The sequence below is a fragment of the Trachypithecus francoisi genome, unplaced genomic scaffold (assembly GCF_009764315.1).
Source record: "Trachypithecus francoisi isolate TF-2019V2 unplaced genomic scaffold, Tfra_2.0 Lachesis_group7, whole genome shotgun sequence".
In the NCBI taxonomy this organism is placed as follows: Eukaryota; Metazoa; Chordata; class Mammalia; order Primates; family Cercopithecidae; genus Trachypithecus; species Trachypithecus francoisi.
In genome coordinates, this window is record NW_022681472.1 from 57,523,048 (window position 1) to 57,541,205 (window position 18,158).

The window sequence follows — 18,158 nt, forward strand, 5'->3', positions numbered from 1 at the left end:
TTAAATCTTTGTATGCTTAGCAGCTGGTAGAGAACCTGGCAGAGAACAGATGCTTAACCAATGTTGCATAATCGATGAGCACACTGCCATGTGTGGTTTTGTGCATCTAGGTGACAGTGACAGTAAGCAGGCATGTGCCTGGCTCACTGAGAAATCTGACTGGGGTTGGACTCTCCTCTTTCATGCTGAAAGAATCATTTTTGGTAGTATTTTTCTGATACTAGAAGACTATGCCTTTAGTTCTTCCATTTCTTATATTTAAATATATTTTATTGTACTATAAACATTTTGATGTAACTTCAATACCTCTGAGACTTAATTGCTAGCCTACAAACATAATATATATATATATACACTCATAAACAAGGATAAATGTCTCCTTTTAAACTTAACTAGAAATTATTTCTGTTTTCCTGAAACAAACGTGGAAAATTGTTGAAAGGCAAACTTTTTTTTTTTAAAAAGTAGCTAGATGTGTAATTAAAACTTACAACAAATGTGTCCCTTCATCATTTTTCTTCACTGCTCCTCGGAACTCAGTTTTTCTGGTTCCAGCATATTATCGTTTAATAAGCCTTTTCTGATATTTCTCCTACTCCTGGAAATGTTAAAGCTATGAGTGGTTAACCAGAAGGAATGTTACAGAGAAGATAAAAGCAGACAATACTTGAAGAGCCCTCTGAGGGTCTGTTTTAATGACAGGGTAAAGCTGTCCTATAGAGATACTGGTTTAGATGATGAGATTTCAAAATCAACACACACACACATACTCACACGCACAGATAACTGAAACCACTGATAGACCTATTGTGTTTAGTACTATACAATGCTATATTTCCTGTCATTTTTTATACACATTTACTAGACGTTGAGTTGTTTTTCCCCTAACTGATGGGACTTTTGCTATATCCATAGTTGTAACATCATTCTTTCATCTCCAGCGTGGAATTTATACTTTTGATTTCATGTTGTTTGTTTGGAACCTCATTTTCTTTTCTTCAGATGTGCATTTAAGGAAACTTCAAGCACTCTCATAGTATTATAGTTTTCAGTTTATTGGATTGGCTTAAAAATGACATACACACACACACAAAATCCTAGAGATACAATTAGATAGTTCATGAGACTCATATGTTTCATGAGCAAAACTACAGAGCTGGTCTATTCAGCCACCCTCTAGCATTTGCTAGAAGTTTCTGCCCCTGTGGCCTTCAATAGAAACAAATGTATGTCTTTGTAACATCCACAAATGTGAAATTAGGCAAATTTAAAGTTTTTCTTCCTTGTTTACAAAACCTGAAACTTGCCAAGTTTTTTCAAAATTAAATTAAACTCTTTGAGGTTGTAGAAGCCAAAATAAGGTAAAGCTAATCTGAAGAAAACTCTTTGAACAGGCTTCAGGAATGTGGACCACCACTAGTTTCTCTGCTTTTGAAAAGACATGTGTTGAAATAATTGAGTGCTTAATAAATGAGAGTCTCGTCATTGTTCAACAATCCTGTGCTATAGGTGCTGTAGTGCCTCCATTTCACAGATAAGGCAGCCAGCTTAGTGAGGTCATGTAGTTCTCCAAAGGTTGCTGTGGACTCAAGTCCACTCACACCCACCATCTGGGGTCAGCATTACAACGGTAAACTGTAATAGCAACAGCAGTTTCCCTCCTTAGGAGAATTCAAATTCCTATTTTGACGTAATATCAAAATCTCTAACAATTTCAGCATTGATGAAAAATAAGTAAAAGTACACAGGACTAGCAACGTGAGTCATTCAAGTAGCAGTTAATGCAAAAATCATTCCTGCAACAAACTAGAATAGTCCATGAGCCACTTCCCACTGGCTTAACACAGGTAAGAGGTTTACCTTCCTAAGTCACTTAACTCATTCTGTGTCTGTGACTTGGGCAGTCAGGGGTAAGTGGGAAGCTTGATAATGAACATTTATCTTACTATATTTTGAGTTGCTCAAGTAATTGGGCTTGTAGTTTAAATTTAGTGAAAGATAATCCACTTGAAGATTTGTAGTCTTTGTTCTGCATTACCAATTACCAAAAAGTTATTTCTAGTGTTTGAATCTATTCAGTCTGCAACTCTGAAGTACAACTATAAGTGTTTGAAAATTTTTTCTCACACTGAGGGTTGTTAGACACTAGAATGAGGCTGTGGAATCTTACAGAACAGACATTCTTGAGACGCTTGCCAATAATATAAAATACCACCATTTCAGAAAGAGTTCAGTTTCGTTTTATAAATTAGAGTTGGTGTAACCAAGTGTTATAGTTTCTGGAGGTATCATCTGGGGCGGGAAAAGATTAGAGAGCTTTGTGGGAGAAGGGGCCCTGTTTGCTGGGATGATTACTGCTGATTAACCACTTTGGGCAGTAACTTCTAATCCTACATGCCTATAACTTCTTGTCCCCTCATATACTTTCAAGAGTGTCAGTATAGGCCGGGCGCGGTGGCTCAAGCCTGTAATCCCAGCACTTTGGGAGGCCGAGACGGGCGGATCACGAGGTCAGGAGATCGAGACCATCCTGGCTAACATGGTGAAACCCCGTCTCTACTAAAAATACAAAAAAAAAAAAACTAGCCGGGCGAGGTGGCGGGCGCCTGTAGTCCCAGCTACTTGGGAGGCTGAGGCAGGAGAATGGCGTGAACCCGGGAGGCGGAGCTTGCAGTGAGCCGAGATTGCGCCACTGCACTCCAGCCTGGGCGACAGAGCGAGACTCCACCTCAAAAAAAAAAAAAAAAAAAAAAAAAAAGAGTGTCAGTATATTAGACAACAGCATGAAGAATAGAAAACCGGCATATGCTTGAGTAGTTCATGCAGTGTTACAAGCGTCTTACTTACCAAAGCACGGTGTGCACTTTCATTCATTCAGAAAACTGTCAGAAACTGCCAGGTACTTTTGTGTGATTTACAAATTAAATTTGTGGACAGAGATAAAATGGTTATAGTTAAATCTCCCTGAGCCACATGGACTAATGAAAGGAGCTGAATGTGAAGCCTGTCTGAGTTACTAAATCTGGAGCTATGTGCTGTGGTGCAAACATGGGCACACGTGCATGTGTATTTATGTGTGTCTACGTACAGGATATGACCTATTGTCAGTTTGAAATCAAGTTTGCTAGTCAAGACCAACATTCCTTTTTTTTTTTTTTTTTTTGAGATGGAGTCTCCCTCTTCCGCCCAGGCTGGCGTGCAGTGGCGCGATCTCAGCTCACTGCAAGCTCCGCCTCCCGGGTTTAAGGCATTCTCCTGCCTCAGCCTCCCGAGTAGCTGGGACTACAGACCCCCGCCACCTCGCCCGGCTAGTTTTTTGTATTTTTTTAGTAGAGACGGGGTTTCACCATCTCTACTAAATTTCCTCCTCTGTTGGCCAAGATGGTCTCCATCTCCTGACCTCGTGATCCACCCGTCTCGGCCTCCCAAAGTGCTGGGATTACAGGCTTGAGCCACCGCGCCCGGCCCAAGACCAACATTCTTTTTTTTTTTTTTTTTTTTTTGAGACGGAGTCTCGCTCTGTCGCCCAGGCTGGAGTGCAGTGGCCGGATCTCAGCTCACTGCAAGCTCCGCTTCCCGGGTTTACGCCATTCTCCTGCCTCAGCCTCCCGAGTAGCTGGGACTACAGGCGCCTGCCACCTCGCCCGGCTAGTTTTTTGTATTTTTTTAGTAGAGACGGGGTTTCACCGTGTTAGCCAGGATGGTCTCGATCTCCTGACCTCGTGATCCGCCCGTCTCGGCCTCCCAAAGTGCTGGGATTACAGGCTTGAGCCACCGCGCCCGGCCCAACATTCTTAAAAAATGAAATCATATAGAATAAAAAATACTAGCATACACAGAACATAGTAATGGGTTACAATGTAAAATGTTCATACTCTGTGCTTCTGGTCAGTACAACTTGAAAGCTATAACACTGTCTGTATAATTCCTTCTCCACAAACAGGAGGGTGAATCAAACCCAAGTAAAATATTAGATGTAGCCTAAAAGGAAAGTTCTAAGAAACACAAATGTTATCTGTGAGGGCATTATACTAAGCCATAGAGAGTAAATAGTAACGATATTATTAATAATTATGCCTTTAATAATATATTAATAGAGGAGTCACTCTATGCTGGTCCCATATGTTTCCATAATTTCAGATGTAATTGCCCTGGATTTTGTGTGGAAAGGTGCTCATTTGTAGCAGAGAAGTCAAAGGCCTCTGGCATGTATGTAGATGAATTTCATAAGTTCTAATCCCAGCTTCGCCTCTTACAAACTGACTGTGGGGGATGGGGGAGTACTTACATGCTTACCTGTTTCCTATCCTATGACGTAGGAATAATAACAATAAAAAGCTACCAAGCAAAGCTGTCTGAGGTAATACTTGTGAAATATATATGTTTAGCACAGGGCTCTCAAAAAATGGTGGCCATTATTATTATTTGCTCATGGGCCAGTATTTCAATGATGGAAATACTTTAGTGCCTCTAAAAATCAGCTCTAGTGTCAACACACTTAAGGAAACTCAGTCAGGTCACCTCTGACTCTGTAAAGCATTATGAAGAAAATAATGAACTCATAAGTGAGTTCTTGTGAGTCATTCAGGTTTTAAGAAGCCACTGCTTTGATTTTGAAAAGAGAAAAAAAAAATCTCAGAATCTATTTAGACTAGGGTTCATTTATTCTGCCTGTTTCAAGTCAGCGCAAATGCTCCTGGAATGACCCTCTTCTGTTTCCTGAGTTTGAGCCGATCCTATTGGGCACTGCAGACAGGGAGAAGTGGATGTTTGAGGACAGGTGGGAGGTGCAAAGTGGAGACCAGTATTGGTCCCACCCTCCACTATAAGACTAGCAGGGCCCAGTTCTCTTAGCTATTGTCTCTATTTTGTAGAGGAGGAAATTTCAAGTTCAGAGAAGTTGAGTTAACTCACTGGAGGTCTCAGGGCTTGGTGGGAAGAAGGATGGAAAATTAAATTCAGGTCTGTGTCTCCACCACCATGTCCTTTCTCTTTATGCCTCGATTGCCACCCTGTAAATAGACTTGTAAGCATCAGGACCCCAAATATATAAACTATGTCGAGCTCTCAGCTTTCGTTAAAAGCATCTTATTAGGCCGTGGTATATGTACCTTGAGTCAGCAATCGTGCCCAGAGCCATTTTCAGCATTCCAGCTTCATTATTTCACTAGTCCAGACAGAATCCGCACCTTTCAGAAGAGAAGCAATCTTTATATTAATTATGCCACTCCTTTTAATCTCCAACAATATATACAAAAATAATTAGAAGGGGTAGTTATAATTTACCAAGCGTGTGAAGCTTAATTAAGGTGGAGGAATTAACACTGCCTTTGACGGGGTTTCCAGAATCACACTTGCACCTACGATCAGTCTGAAGAAAGCTCAGCCTCCAGAAGTCCGAATTTAAAAACCTATTAATAGGCCAGTGATTATATGCAAAAGATAAAAAATAGAAAAGATAACAAAAAGATTCACCATAACAATTCAACTAGAATTGGATCCCAGAATTTCTGTGCCAAATATAACTTGCCAGAAACACAAACACAAAGCATTGCACTTTCACACATCCTCAGCAGCCCTTTGCTGAAGCACTGCAAAGTTTATCATCATTTCCCCAACACAGACACTTCTTGTTTTCTTAGAAAGGCTAACTTTGGAATTTTTCTTTCAGTCTTCACAGTGCTTGCAGTATATGGAGATACTTTCTTGTTTGTCTCCCCTCTACTGAAGCACCCCAACCTTGTCCTTGTCAAGGAATTTGCAATGATCCCAAAATGTCCAGTCTCTTTGCCTCATCAAGCTTACACTCCTTTAGTGCTTCCCAACAAACTAGTAGCCATTGTAGGACATACTGTGATCCCAATATCTGCTGACAATGTATTGTTGAATTTGCAAGACGAATATGGGCAGTGGTTAAAAGTGTGGCCTTTGGCATCAAGCAGACCCGGATTCAAATCTCAGGTTGGCTTGTTACCAGCTACATGATTTTCCACAAACAGCTTAACTTCTCTGTGGGAGGAAGATGCTGATTCCTACTTCATAGAGTGGTTGCCAGGATTAGCAGAGGTGATAAAAGCTTCACATAGACTTGGCACGAGCTTGTAAGTTCTCTGTGGCAGGTATTATCCTAAGAGCATTTGCATTTTAATGCCAGGAGATGACAATATCTTTATCCAAAGGATGGAGTGTTTCAGGATGAGCTTCCAGGCATAAGAATAAGAAGACATCCTGAAGCAGGTGGTGCTTGAATCTTACTGTGCAGGTAACTGCCTGTCCTCCCATATTGGTATTTAGTCCTCCTAAGAAGGGAAATCTGAGAAGCGAAGAGAAACTCTCACATGGACTTCATTGATAGTTGACATAGGACCTTAATGACAGATATAGCACTTTTTTTGTTTGTTTTTTTTGAGACAGAGTCTTGCTCTGTCACCAGGCTGGAGTACAATGGCACAATCTAGGCTCACTGCAGCCTCTGTCTCCCGGGTTCAAGCAATTCTCCTGCCTCAGCCTCCTGAGTAACTGGGATTACAGGTGCGCACCACCGCACCCAGCTAATTTTTGTATTTTCAGCAGAGACAGGGTTTCACCACATTGGTCAGGCTGGTCTCGAACTCCTGACCTCGTAATCCGCCCGCCTTGGCCTCCCAAGTTGCTGGGATTACAGGCGCGAGCCACCATGCCTGGCCAAATATAGCACTTTCTAATATTGTGTGGAATGAACCAAATGCACCAAAATAATCCAATAATGAAATTGCTCCTTTTAATTATTTTGGTATTTCCATTTTCCATAGAACAGTATTAAGTGTGGTCCCCAGACCAGCCACATCAGCTCTACCTGAGAGCTTGCTAGAAATGCAACTTCTTGGCCACATTCTAGACCTATGGAATTGGAATCTCTGAGAGTGGACAGAGAATCTGCATTTTACCAAAGCCCTCCAGGTGATTCTGGTGCCCTGCAACATTTGAGAAGCACCGTTATAGAATATCCACTCAAGCCTGTCAGCCATGGGAATTTGGAAACACTTGTTCTGCTTTGGGAGGATGCTAGCAGGTCCCTAGAGAATTTCCGTGTGTTCCCATACACTTCACTCTGAGATTCCAAGGACACACACAGCCTTAGAGAGGACCCTAAACATTGTGGCTGTATCACTGGCAGCATATGACATTAACAATGAGATCAAGTTCACTCTTATTTTATTAGAAAGACTCCCATTTTTTTCTCCCCATGGTTTTATTCTTTTTGTTGTTGTTGTTGTTGAGATGGAGTCTCTGTTGCCCAAGCTGGAGTGCAATGGCGTGACCTCAGCTCGCTGCAACCTGCGCCTCCCGGGTTCCAGTGATTCTCCTGCCTCAGCCTTTAGAGTAGCTGGGATTACAGGCACCCATCACCACGCCTGGCTAATTTGTGTATTTTAGTAGAGATGGAGTTTCACCATGTTGGCCAGGCTGGTCTTGAACTCCTGACCTCAGGTGATCTGCCTGTCTCAGCCTCCCAAAGTGTTAGGATTATAGGAGTGAGCCACCACGCCCAGCCAGTATAATTTTCTAAAACCTGTTTCAACCAATAATAATATTGTTGCATCTTGCCTGTTTTGGAAAATATTAAGTCATTTTCCTGTTTTTTCACTTATCCTCGCGAGGTAGATGTTAGTATTGTGTTTACAAACTAGTATTTAAAATCTGTAGTTTTTATGTTGCCTTGTCACTTTCTTTAGGGTAAAAAAAAGTCCATTTGAAATTCAATATGTTCACAATGATGTGTTTTATAATTCGTTTAAAGAGGGATGATTATTTTTTAGCTATGGTAACTATCATTGCAAAAAGAAGCCATTCACTCAGGTCACATGAGTTCTAATCACAGGAAGGAATCCCAGATGTAGGAGGTTGAGAGGGACCCTCGAAAATGATATGTCCTCGTACTAACTCCCAGAACCTGAAAATATGACCTTATTTGGGAAAAAGACGTTTGCAGATTGTGATTAGGGATCTCAAGATGAGATCACTCTGGATTAAGGTGGGCCCTACATCCAATGACAAATCCTTAGAAGAGAAGGGGGAACAGTCCGGGCACGGTGGCTCACACCTGTAATCCCAGTACTTTGGGAGACTGAGGCAGGCGGATCACCTGAGGTCAGGAGTTCAAGACCAGCCTGGCCAACATGGTGAAACCTCATCTCTACTAAAAATGTCAAAAAAAATTAGCCAGGCATGGTGGCAGGTGCCTGTAATGCCAGCTGCTGGGGAGGCTGAAGCAGAAGAATCACTTGAACCCGGGAGGCAGAGACTGCAATGAGCCATTGCATTCCAGCCTGGGCAATAAGAGCAAGAGTCTGTATCAAAATAAATAAATAAATAAAATAAAGAGAGAGAGAGAGAGAGAGAGAATGGGGAACAGATGCAGAGACACAGATGAGAAGGCCATGTGAAGACAGAAGCAGAGATTGGAGTGACACACTGCTGGCATGGCACAGCTTGATTTCAAACTCCTGGCCTCTGGAACTGTGAGCAGAAATATTCCTGTTGTTCAAAGCCACCACGTTTATGGTAATTAGTGATGACAGCTCAAGGAAACCGGCACAGCAGCTCATGACTATGCCTTTTCCTGACTGTAGCTGTCAATATTGACAACATTTGGGTTTGAGAAACTTTCTTGAGAAAATAAGTTGAGGAAGGCTCAGCACCAGGTCACTGAGTTTCCATTCCTACCGTGGGCCATAAACTCTTAAGCATACAACACTCACCAAAGGACATTTACCCAGCTTTCAGAAACCGGAGGCACAACTATTAGCATTTTATTTGTCGGACAACTATGCATGTGGACGAAGTCACATCGGTTTGCACCAGCTATTTAGTCTCTTGGAAGACTTTGACGGTCATGAAGTGGGAGCAAAGCTGTTGTACCACCTGTAGAGACTGAACACAAAGGGTAGAGATGAGCAGACATTTCTTGTATGGTATAAGGCTGGAGAGGAGTACATGACATTAGTCTCTTAGTTATCTTTCTTGTTTAGAATGCCTAAGGATCCGTCCATTTGTTCACTGAACAACCTTATGGAGCACATCCTATGAGTATGATATTAAGCACTGAGAAAGCAGCAGTATTTAAGATAAGTTCCTTGCCCTCATATAACATATACAACTAATGAAAAATGCTGGTGATAAATAGTAAACTAATAAATAAAATACTTGTACATGCCATGAAGGACATATACAAGGTAATGGAACCACCCAATAAAAAGTAGTCTTACTATCCTTTTGCTTTGGGCATAAAAAACAGAGTAAGGATAATCGTCTTGTTCATTTATTTATCTATATACTTTTTTATATTCTGTCTCTGAGACTGAAAGAGCCAAAAGATCAGGGACCTAGTTTTGTTTCTTGCTGTTTCTCAAGCATGATGACACTGCCTGGCACATAGAGGGCTCATAGTAAATATTTCCTCAATACATTTGTTGATTAAGTGAAGGTGATAGAAACTGACAGGGACCTTGAACAAGATTAGAGTATTTTATTTGTATCTATATCGCATTTGTTTTTGAAATTCTTTCCTTATTTGAGCTAATACGCTTTTTATGGAAGACATTTTTTATGTGGAGACGCTATGGGAAATAAAACCTTATAATGTTGTAACTCGAGAGCTAGGATACATGTTTGACCAAATTTTCTTGGTTTGTCTTTATTTCTAGATATAACATTTGCTTTCTTTTTTATAATTCACCTAAAAGCTGCTTATTTTTAAATGTGTATTTAAAACTTCAAAGTTGCAAGACTGTCTTTTAGAATAATTAGCTATAAAGAATCAAGGACTTCAGTTGATCTGAATTCAATGGTCTTCTTTTCTTTTCAAAATTTGAAGAGTTTGGCTGGCCTGCTGGAAGCACAGGTTTATATTTAAAATCATCCCAAGTATAGTCGTATAACCTTGTTCTAAATTTGAAAGATATAAAATTGTTTTTCTTTGCTTTTTGTTTTCTCTTTTAGCTTTAACTATTTATTTCAAAATCAGTAAGAAAACTGAATACCCTAAGGAAAAAATGCACAGAGGACAGAACAGGAAGTGTTGCAATAAATAAATACATTTTTAAAACAAAGAGAAGGGCCGCGTGCCATGGCTCACGCCTGTAATCCCAGCACTTTGGGAGGCCAAGGCGGGTGGATCACGAGGTCAGGAGATCGAGGTCATCCTGGCTAACACGGTGAAACCCCGTCTCTACTAAAAATACAAAAAAGTAGCCAGGCGTGGTGGCAGGTGCCTGTAGTCCCAGCCACTCGGGAGGCTGAGGCAGGAGAATCACTTGGACCCGGGAGGCAGCTCTTGGAGTGAGCCGAGATCACACCACTGCACTCCAGCCTGGGTGACAGAGTGAGACTCTGTCTCAAAAATAAATAAATAAAAATAAATAAATAAATAAATAAAACAGAGAAAAAAAGACAGAGAGTCAAAAACAAAATGAAAGATGGTTCAACCTCTTTTGCAATCAATAAATTACAAATTAAATTAATGAGTCACCATGTTTTGCATATCAATTTGGAAAGAAAGATTTTGAGGAAACAACAACACATGCGCTGTTGCTGTGAACATGAACTGTTTCCGCTTTTGCAGGAACACTTCGACAAAATGAATTAAACGCCTTACATTTTTTTCCCTTTGACCTGCTATTTTCACTTCTAAGAATATATATTAATGAAATACAATTAAGCATGTATGCATTTTTAGCTGTAAAGATAGTTAAATAAAACATTATTTGAAATAGAAAAGTATTGGACATCATCTGGCCGAGACAAGCAAAATAAAGTCATGGTACATAATTCAATTTAGTGGTATTTGGCCATTAAAAGTAATTTTACACCAGTTTATTGGCATGGGAAGATACTGATGATGTGTTAGGCAAAAATAAATACATTAAGAAATAACTGTTATAGTATTGTATAATATATTTACATATTTTTGAGAAAGGGAAGCAGAGAGAAAGATAGGAAGGATAAAGTGTACCACAGATCTGTTTATAGTTGGTTATTTGTGGACGAGAAGATTGTGGTTGCTTTTAAATATTTTTCTTATTTGTTCATGATCTCTGACTCTCCTGTGGTGGCCACACATGCTTTTATATTGAAGTGTGTGCTTTATTTAAAATGTAAACATGTAGTTTGGCTTTAAAATTTCCATGGGGGAAACCACAGAAGCACGGCAAAGGACATTAGTAAGCAGTCTCCGTAAGGAGACACCTGGTTGGCTATCCTGTGTGAGAAGAGATGCTTGAACTTAAAAGCGGTAGAAGAAGTGTGAATATATTGTCAGTGGAATGCTGCCTTGTGCTCATCAGATTGGCAAGAAAGTAGGGAGAAAGAGGGAAATAGAGTTCTGGTGGGAGGCTGCACTGGCTCATCCATCCTGGAGACTGAGTCTGGAGGGCTGTCCTGAAGAGCACATTTAGGAGCTTTTTATGTGATCAGCCATCAGTTCAGCTCCCAGAATATGAATTTTTATCACAGAGTTGTCTGTACCAGAGAGCAGAGACAACTGAAGGGTCCATCTCTGGGATGGGGGATAAGTAAACTGTGATCGACAGTCCCTGCAGCCACAGTTAGAAACAGGCATGCAACTAGCAGTAAGGTTAGATCTGAAAAGGTCTATAGTGTGGATTGCCAGATAAAATACAGGGTGCCGGTTAAATTTGAATTTCTTATAAATAATGAATACATTTTGAAGATAAGTATATCCCAAATATTTGCCCAATCTGGCAACTTTAGTCATAGAACAACAGAATTTATGATAATTAAAGCTATGTACACAGGCAAATCAAACCAATATATTCCACAAGAATATATATTAACACATTTATAGCTATTGCATTCGTGGGAAGGATAATAGGAAGAAAAAGAAATATATAGTAACCAAATAAAGTCGTAAAATAAGAGAGGGCCTTGAATAGACCAGTGTTGACAGTGAACTAAGTATGATTAACTCAACTCTCCATAGCTAAATCCAAAAAGAATTTTTTTGAGATGGAGTCTCACTCTGTCACCCAGGCTGGAGTGCAGTGGCACGATCTTGGCTCACTGCAACCCCCGCCTTCCAGGCACGAGAATCAAGCGATTCTTGTGCCTCAGCCTCCTAAGTAGCTAGGATTACAGGCATGTGCCACCATGCCCGGCTAATTTTTGTATTTTTAGTAGAGACAGGGTTTCACCATGTTAGCCAGGCTGGTCTCAAACTCCTGACCTCAGGTGATCCTCCCACCTCGGCCTCCCAAAGTTCTGGGATTACAGATGTGAGCCACCACACCCGGCCCCAAAAAGAAATTTTAAAACAACTTTACTGTGGTCTCCTGAAATTTTTTTTTTTTTTTTAACTGAAGTCCTGATGACACTGCCTGGCTGATGAACAGAATATTCTGTTCTACCAAAAATTCTGTGTGGAGTACCCTGGTACTTCTAGCAAAATTAAGTGGCAGAAAAGTGAGCAGGAGGGAGAGTGGGTAGGTGACATGGGGCTTGGGAGAAAAGAGAAAACCTTAATAATTTTATAAAACTAGTAAAACATGAAACTAATGAACAAATTAGCTAAGAACATTGGTTTGCTTAGTTTTACTCTTTTAATAGAGGAACATGCTTACATTCTTACAGAGTAAGTATTAGTAAAAGAACATAAGTGAGCACCAATCCTTAACTGTTAGCATGGAGATAGCTAGAAAAATAAGCAAAGTTTAAATTTACCCATTGGAAAATGATGGTTCAGTACATGTCACTGAGTCACTCTTACTGCTTTAAAAGCTTCTTTTTTTGAATGTTACAGCCGATTACAAGGAGAGCTTTAATACGATTGGAAACATCGAAGAGATTGCATATAATGCTGTTTCCTTTACCTGGGACGTGAATGAAGAGGCGAAGGTGAGTGACAAAATAGCATTGATTCATTGTTCATACCTCCTAATAACGTGCCCATCCTCTGCAGTTTATTCTTTTTTAAAAGCCTCTATCGGTAGCCTCCTATTGAAAAGAAAATGAACCTTTCATCTTTTGCCTTTGTGGAGGGTAAGGGAGAAAAGGGAGCATGCTCCTCTGTGGCTTCCTGTAGAATGTAATGAGCCAAGTTGCATGTCCCACCCAAATCCTTCAGGCCCCAGGCTTCATTTTAGCACTTGGAGCTGGGAAGTTGAGGCCAGGAAACCTTTTCTCTCTGCAGTGCAGATTTCCCCAAAGGCCTCTCCGTGCAGCCTCCTCCAGACACAGGGAGGAGCTCAGAGCTGATGTGTTCGTAGGTAAGCTTCTGGGCAGACCGCTGACCCCATAGCCCTTCCAGGCTTAAGCTGGTTGAAGGATGGAATACAAGAAGCAGGCTGCAGGTCCCTGAGCTCTACTCACAGAGGTGTGGCCACCAGTGCGACCTTCAGCCACTTGTTTAATGTTGGCTGCTTAACTAACCGTTTTCTGTTTTTCGTGGTGCCCACATGGTTTAAGAAGTACAAAGGCAAAATCTGTGGTGATGTGAGCCCTGAGAAGAGACGTCCACTATTGCACCAGTTTGGATAAAAGAAGGCTTTTATCCAAACGGCCACGAGTCTCTTTGATTTTATGAAAACCCCAAACTGTTCTGCTATGCCCACCCTCCTTTCTGTGTTCCTTCGCTTCTGATCCTTGATTCTTATTTTGCACTCATGGGAAGGTGCCAGATGAAACCTAAGCTTGTTTTTTGGTTTAGTTCTGGACCATCTAGGAGGGTGTTAGAAGAGTTTGTCTTCAAGCAAATGAAAAGGTCAATGTACACTGCTCTGGTCAATGCTTTATTGTCTGAGAGCAGGGGGAAGGCTGGGTGAGAAAGGAAATGGGTTGGGAGTTTGCAGGCACAGCTACAGAAGAAGAATTGCCCAGTGTCTCATTTCACTCAAGTATAAAACAATGTAGAATAGGCCTGAGAAAGGCAGCCCAAATGGGCAAATGGTGATCGAGTGCCTGTACAGCCTGGAGAAGTTTCTGTGGCTCATTCTCAGTGCCTCCCAGAAAGGAAGCAGGCCTTGCCATGGGGTGCGAGATTGGTCCCACACAGAAGTGTAGGCAAATGTGTCTCTAAGGTCCACTCCTCCTTCATTTAAAGTTTCCTGCCCAAGCCATGTGCTTTTGGCACTTTGTTAATCTCCTCGGCTACTTGAGGCCCATTCTCCCTGCCCCTCCCCTGTCCTGAGAACACTGTGCTCCTGTGCTCAGGGCTATCTGTACCTTTCCCACATTCCTGCCTAGTGCCTCCTTATTCCAGCCAATGCTTGCCCTTTCTCATCGTTCCCTCTTCTCTCAGAGGCTAGACTGCCGGACCTGATCAGTAAGAGGCAGTCTGTGTAATGGCACAGGACTAGGATGGCCACTGAGCCATCCTGAGCAAGTTATCTGACCTCTCTGGGCCTCGGTTCTGACATGCAGACAAACACACAGATTTCCAAATGTCTCTGCTACAGCCAGCATCATGCTGAGGGCATAAAGCATGATGGATGATCCAGTGCTCTGGGGAGGGAGGCCTGGGAAACAGTAACTGAGCAACAGTGTGACCAGGGAGAGGCAGGGCCTATGTCAGAGTCCCTGGAAAGAAAATGGGGTCATGTAGCTGGAAGTGTCTTATCAGTGTTAAAGGACCAGGCATGGTGGCTGATGCCTGTAATCCCAGCGCTTTGGGAGGCCAAGATGGGAGGATCCTTGAGGCCAGAAGTTCAAGAGTAACCTGGATAAAGTAGGGAGACCCCATGTCTACAAAATAAAAAATAAAAATTAGCTGGGCAGGGTGGCATGCACCTGAAGTCCTAGCTACTCAGGAGGCAGAGGTGGGAGGATTGCTCAAGCCCAGGCAGTAAAGGCTGCAATGAACCATGATCATGCCGCTGTACTCTAGCCTCAGTAACAGAGCAAGACCCTGTCTTAAATACACACACCACCACCACCACCACCAACAACAACAACAACAAAACAAATGTTAAGGCAAGCTATAACTATGAGCTGTAATCATTACCATAATTTTCATTATCACGCAATCTGTGATAATGAGTGCTAGTGGGTGAATGTTTTAACTATTCTGCTTCAATAGGAACCTTTTATAGAAATGCCTAACCTAGAAGGGACAGTTTAATGATGGAAGCTTCAGGCTCTGTAGTAAACCAATGAGATAGTTAATGCGGAGTTGAGTTGAGCTTCCAGCCCAGTTCATGCCGACCACTCATTCACCATAAGCAGGAGCTTACTTTCCTTGTCGAAATGTGTGTGCCTGTGCATGTGGGTGTACATGTGAGTATGCATGTGTATGAACCATGTTGCTCAGAGCAGACAAGTTTAAGCTCACATATGCTTTGAAAAAAGACAGTGGAGGATATTTTATATTGCATTGTTTTATGTTGCAAAATTTGTTTAGCTTCATTAATAATATTTTAAGTGACTATTACTTGGTGGCAGCAATTGTTTGAGGTTTGGGTTAATCAATAAGTAATGAAAAAAGTTCCAAATATTTTTCTCCAGACTACTGAAGGGCTTTTAATGTTTTATTTTACTTTAAGTTCCTGGATGCAAGTGCAGAACATGTAGGTTTGTTGCATAGATATACGTGTACCATGATGGTTTGCTGGCCCTATCAACCCATCATCTAGGTTTTCAACAAAGCAAGAAGTAAAAGCCCTGCATGCATTAGGTATTTGTCCTAAGGCTCTCCCTCCCCTAGACCCCCACCCCTCCACAGGCCCTGGTGATGTGATGTTCCGCCTCCGTGTCCATGTGTTCTTATTGTTCATCTCCCACTTATGAGTGAGAACATGAGGTGTTTGGTTTCCTGTTCCTGTGTTAGTTACTGAAGAGCTTTTAAAGAGAAACCATAAAAGTTAAATCTACTTCATTAGAAAAGCTGAGAGGATTTTTTAAATCTGCGGAGCCTAAGGCATTTCTCTAAAATATCATTGATTTTATAATAAGCGGACTACAAAAGGCAAAATTGCATGATTGTTGAAAAAAAGGTTTTCAACAAAGCAAGAAGTAAAAGGCATCCCTCTCACAGTGGAAGTGTCTGTGATCTTCATGTTGTGGACCTATCTGTCACGAGTAGTTGCATTTGCTTTCAACTTCCCATTAGTAACCTCTGCACAGAAATCTTCCCCAGGCTTCAGGGCAGCAGGCCCTTTCAGTATCACATGATATTTTAGTTTGTATGGCCAGAGGACACAAACTTGTGGCTTGCAGCCTTTAGATGGTCCACAGAATGCATATATGTATGTGTGTGTTATGCATTTTTGTACTTCTATTTAAAATTTTAACTTTTTTTTGGCCCACATTAAATAATCAGAAGATTATTATTTTTAAAAATCCAGGTTTTTAAGTCTCTTGGATAATTAAAGATTCTGGCAACCATTAAGCCCTAGTGTTTGCAAGGTGATGAGTGACTCTAATAATGTACTGGGCTCTTTATGGCTTTCTCTAGCATTCTCCATTCTGGAATTTTCCCTGCCTAGCCCTGGTGAACATTTGAGTTTTCATGCCCAACTATGCCCCCCAGGCAACTGATATGCAGTTTAGCTCTTCACTGCCTTTCAGCATTTAGGAGGGTAGTGACACAGTGCAGGTTGAAGCCATAGGTAGGTTCAGTCTTTCTGCCCGGAGCTCAGAGGAATGGGGCAAGCAAGGCCACCAGCATTCCCTGGCTTCCTAGCTCCTTTGGCCTGGTCCTCATAGTGCTGCAGCTGCAGCAGGCCAGGCACTGATTTGTGTCCCCACTGCTGAAGAGGGAATCTGTGACATTCTTCTGAATGCTCACAACAGTGGTAAATCTTGGTCTTTCCAGATGTTAAAAAAAAAAAAAACACCAGAAACCACCTCGATCCAAATGTGAATACATATCAACAAGCTGGATAATACCACCTGAGGATTAAGGATGAGGTTTTTTTTGGCACCAAGTTTTATATATCATCTTTGGAGCCGGCCATATCAGAGGAGACCTTCTAAATATGCTTTAAAGCCTTGGCAGCATCATTGGAGAAACCTGTATGTCTTCCCAAGATGATTATGTTAAAGGATAGTTTTTATTTGGATATTTAGGTTTTGATGCATTTATTTAAAAAACAAAAACCAAAAAACCAATCCAGTATTTGGTATTCTTGCCACAGATCTATAATCAAGACCTGATGATAAGGCTTATGGATTTTTCCAAAGCATACATTTTCTTTCGTTGCTGACTTACATTTTATTTCTACCTCTCATTTAGCATGAACAGAAAAAAAGGAAAGACATGAAACTCTAATCATTTAATTAAATTAAATTATAGGAAAATGTTTTCCCAGGGAAGGTGTTAAAGCTATTAGTTAAAACAAGGTTTGGGGATTAATTCCAGATTTGCAGTGTCCGTTGCACGCGGATTCTCGCAAGACTATTGCAGAGTTCTTCAACCCAGAATCCGTTTTGCTGGTTGTGACACAGAGTCTTTGCAGCAGAAATAGTCTCCAACAGGATCGGCTTTTGTCCTCAGGGTCTCTGCAGTCTGAAAGCCTGTGTAATGTGAACAGGTGTCCGTGGGCTGCTGATATCTAGGTGGACAAGGTTCTGAGTGTCCACACTGTCACTGCTTGGAAATTGATGGCGGTCAGGGCCCAGTGTGTGGCAGCAGAAAGCACTGAAAAGGGGTTCGGACAACCAGATTCTAGCCCTGGCGCCCAAGTAACTGGCTTTTTACTTCCCCCGGTTTTTTTTTTTTTTTTTTTTTGGCAAAAAAAAAAAAAAAAAAGCCATAAAACAATGGGAAGTGTGTGTGTGCACACATATGTGTGTGTGTAGATTAAGATCCCATCCATATCATCCCAATGGGAGGACTTCTGTGTCATATTCTTTCACATGACTCCCATTTACAAGAATTTTTAAATTTTCATTCTCTCCTTACCCAAACACTGGCACCTAAGAAAGGGATTAGTGACTAACAAATCTACAAGATGAGGAATTCCCACGCCAGACCCTAGTGAGTTATTAAAGGGCTGTGAGCTCAGATTCCCAGCACCGAGCACTGCCTTTTCCAAGTGATGACATCACCCCCAGAGCAGAGTGCAGCAAACCCTAATTACAGACTTCCTTTTCTCCTAGATTTCTAAGGAGTCTTGAAACTGGGCCCCTTATTTTTGTCCAGGGCTGTTTTCTCTGTTCACAATGAT

The 18,158-nt window shown here is 41.4% G+C and overlaps 1 protein-coding gene across 1 annotated transcript in view; it reads left to right on the forward strand.

Annotated features, from left to right (window-relative positions):
- The window catches only part of GRHL2 (grainyhead like transcription factor 2), a 199,707-nt gene that overhangs the window by 105,670 nt on the left and 75,879 nt on the right, over positions 1-18,158 (forward strand). Inside the window, exon 8 of the mRNA XM_033203375.1 lies at positions 12,797-12,891. Coding sequence (XP_033059266.1) covers positions 12,797-12,891 — 95 coding nt within the window. The remainder of the gene's footprint in view (positions 1-12,796; positions 12,892-18,158) is intronic.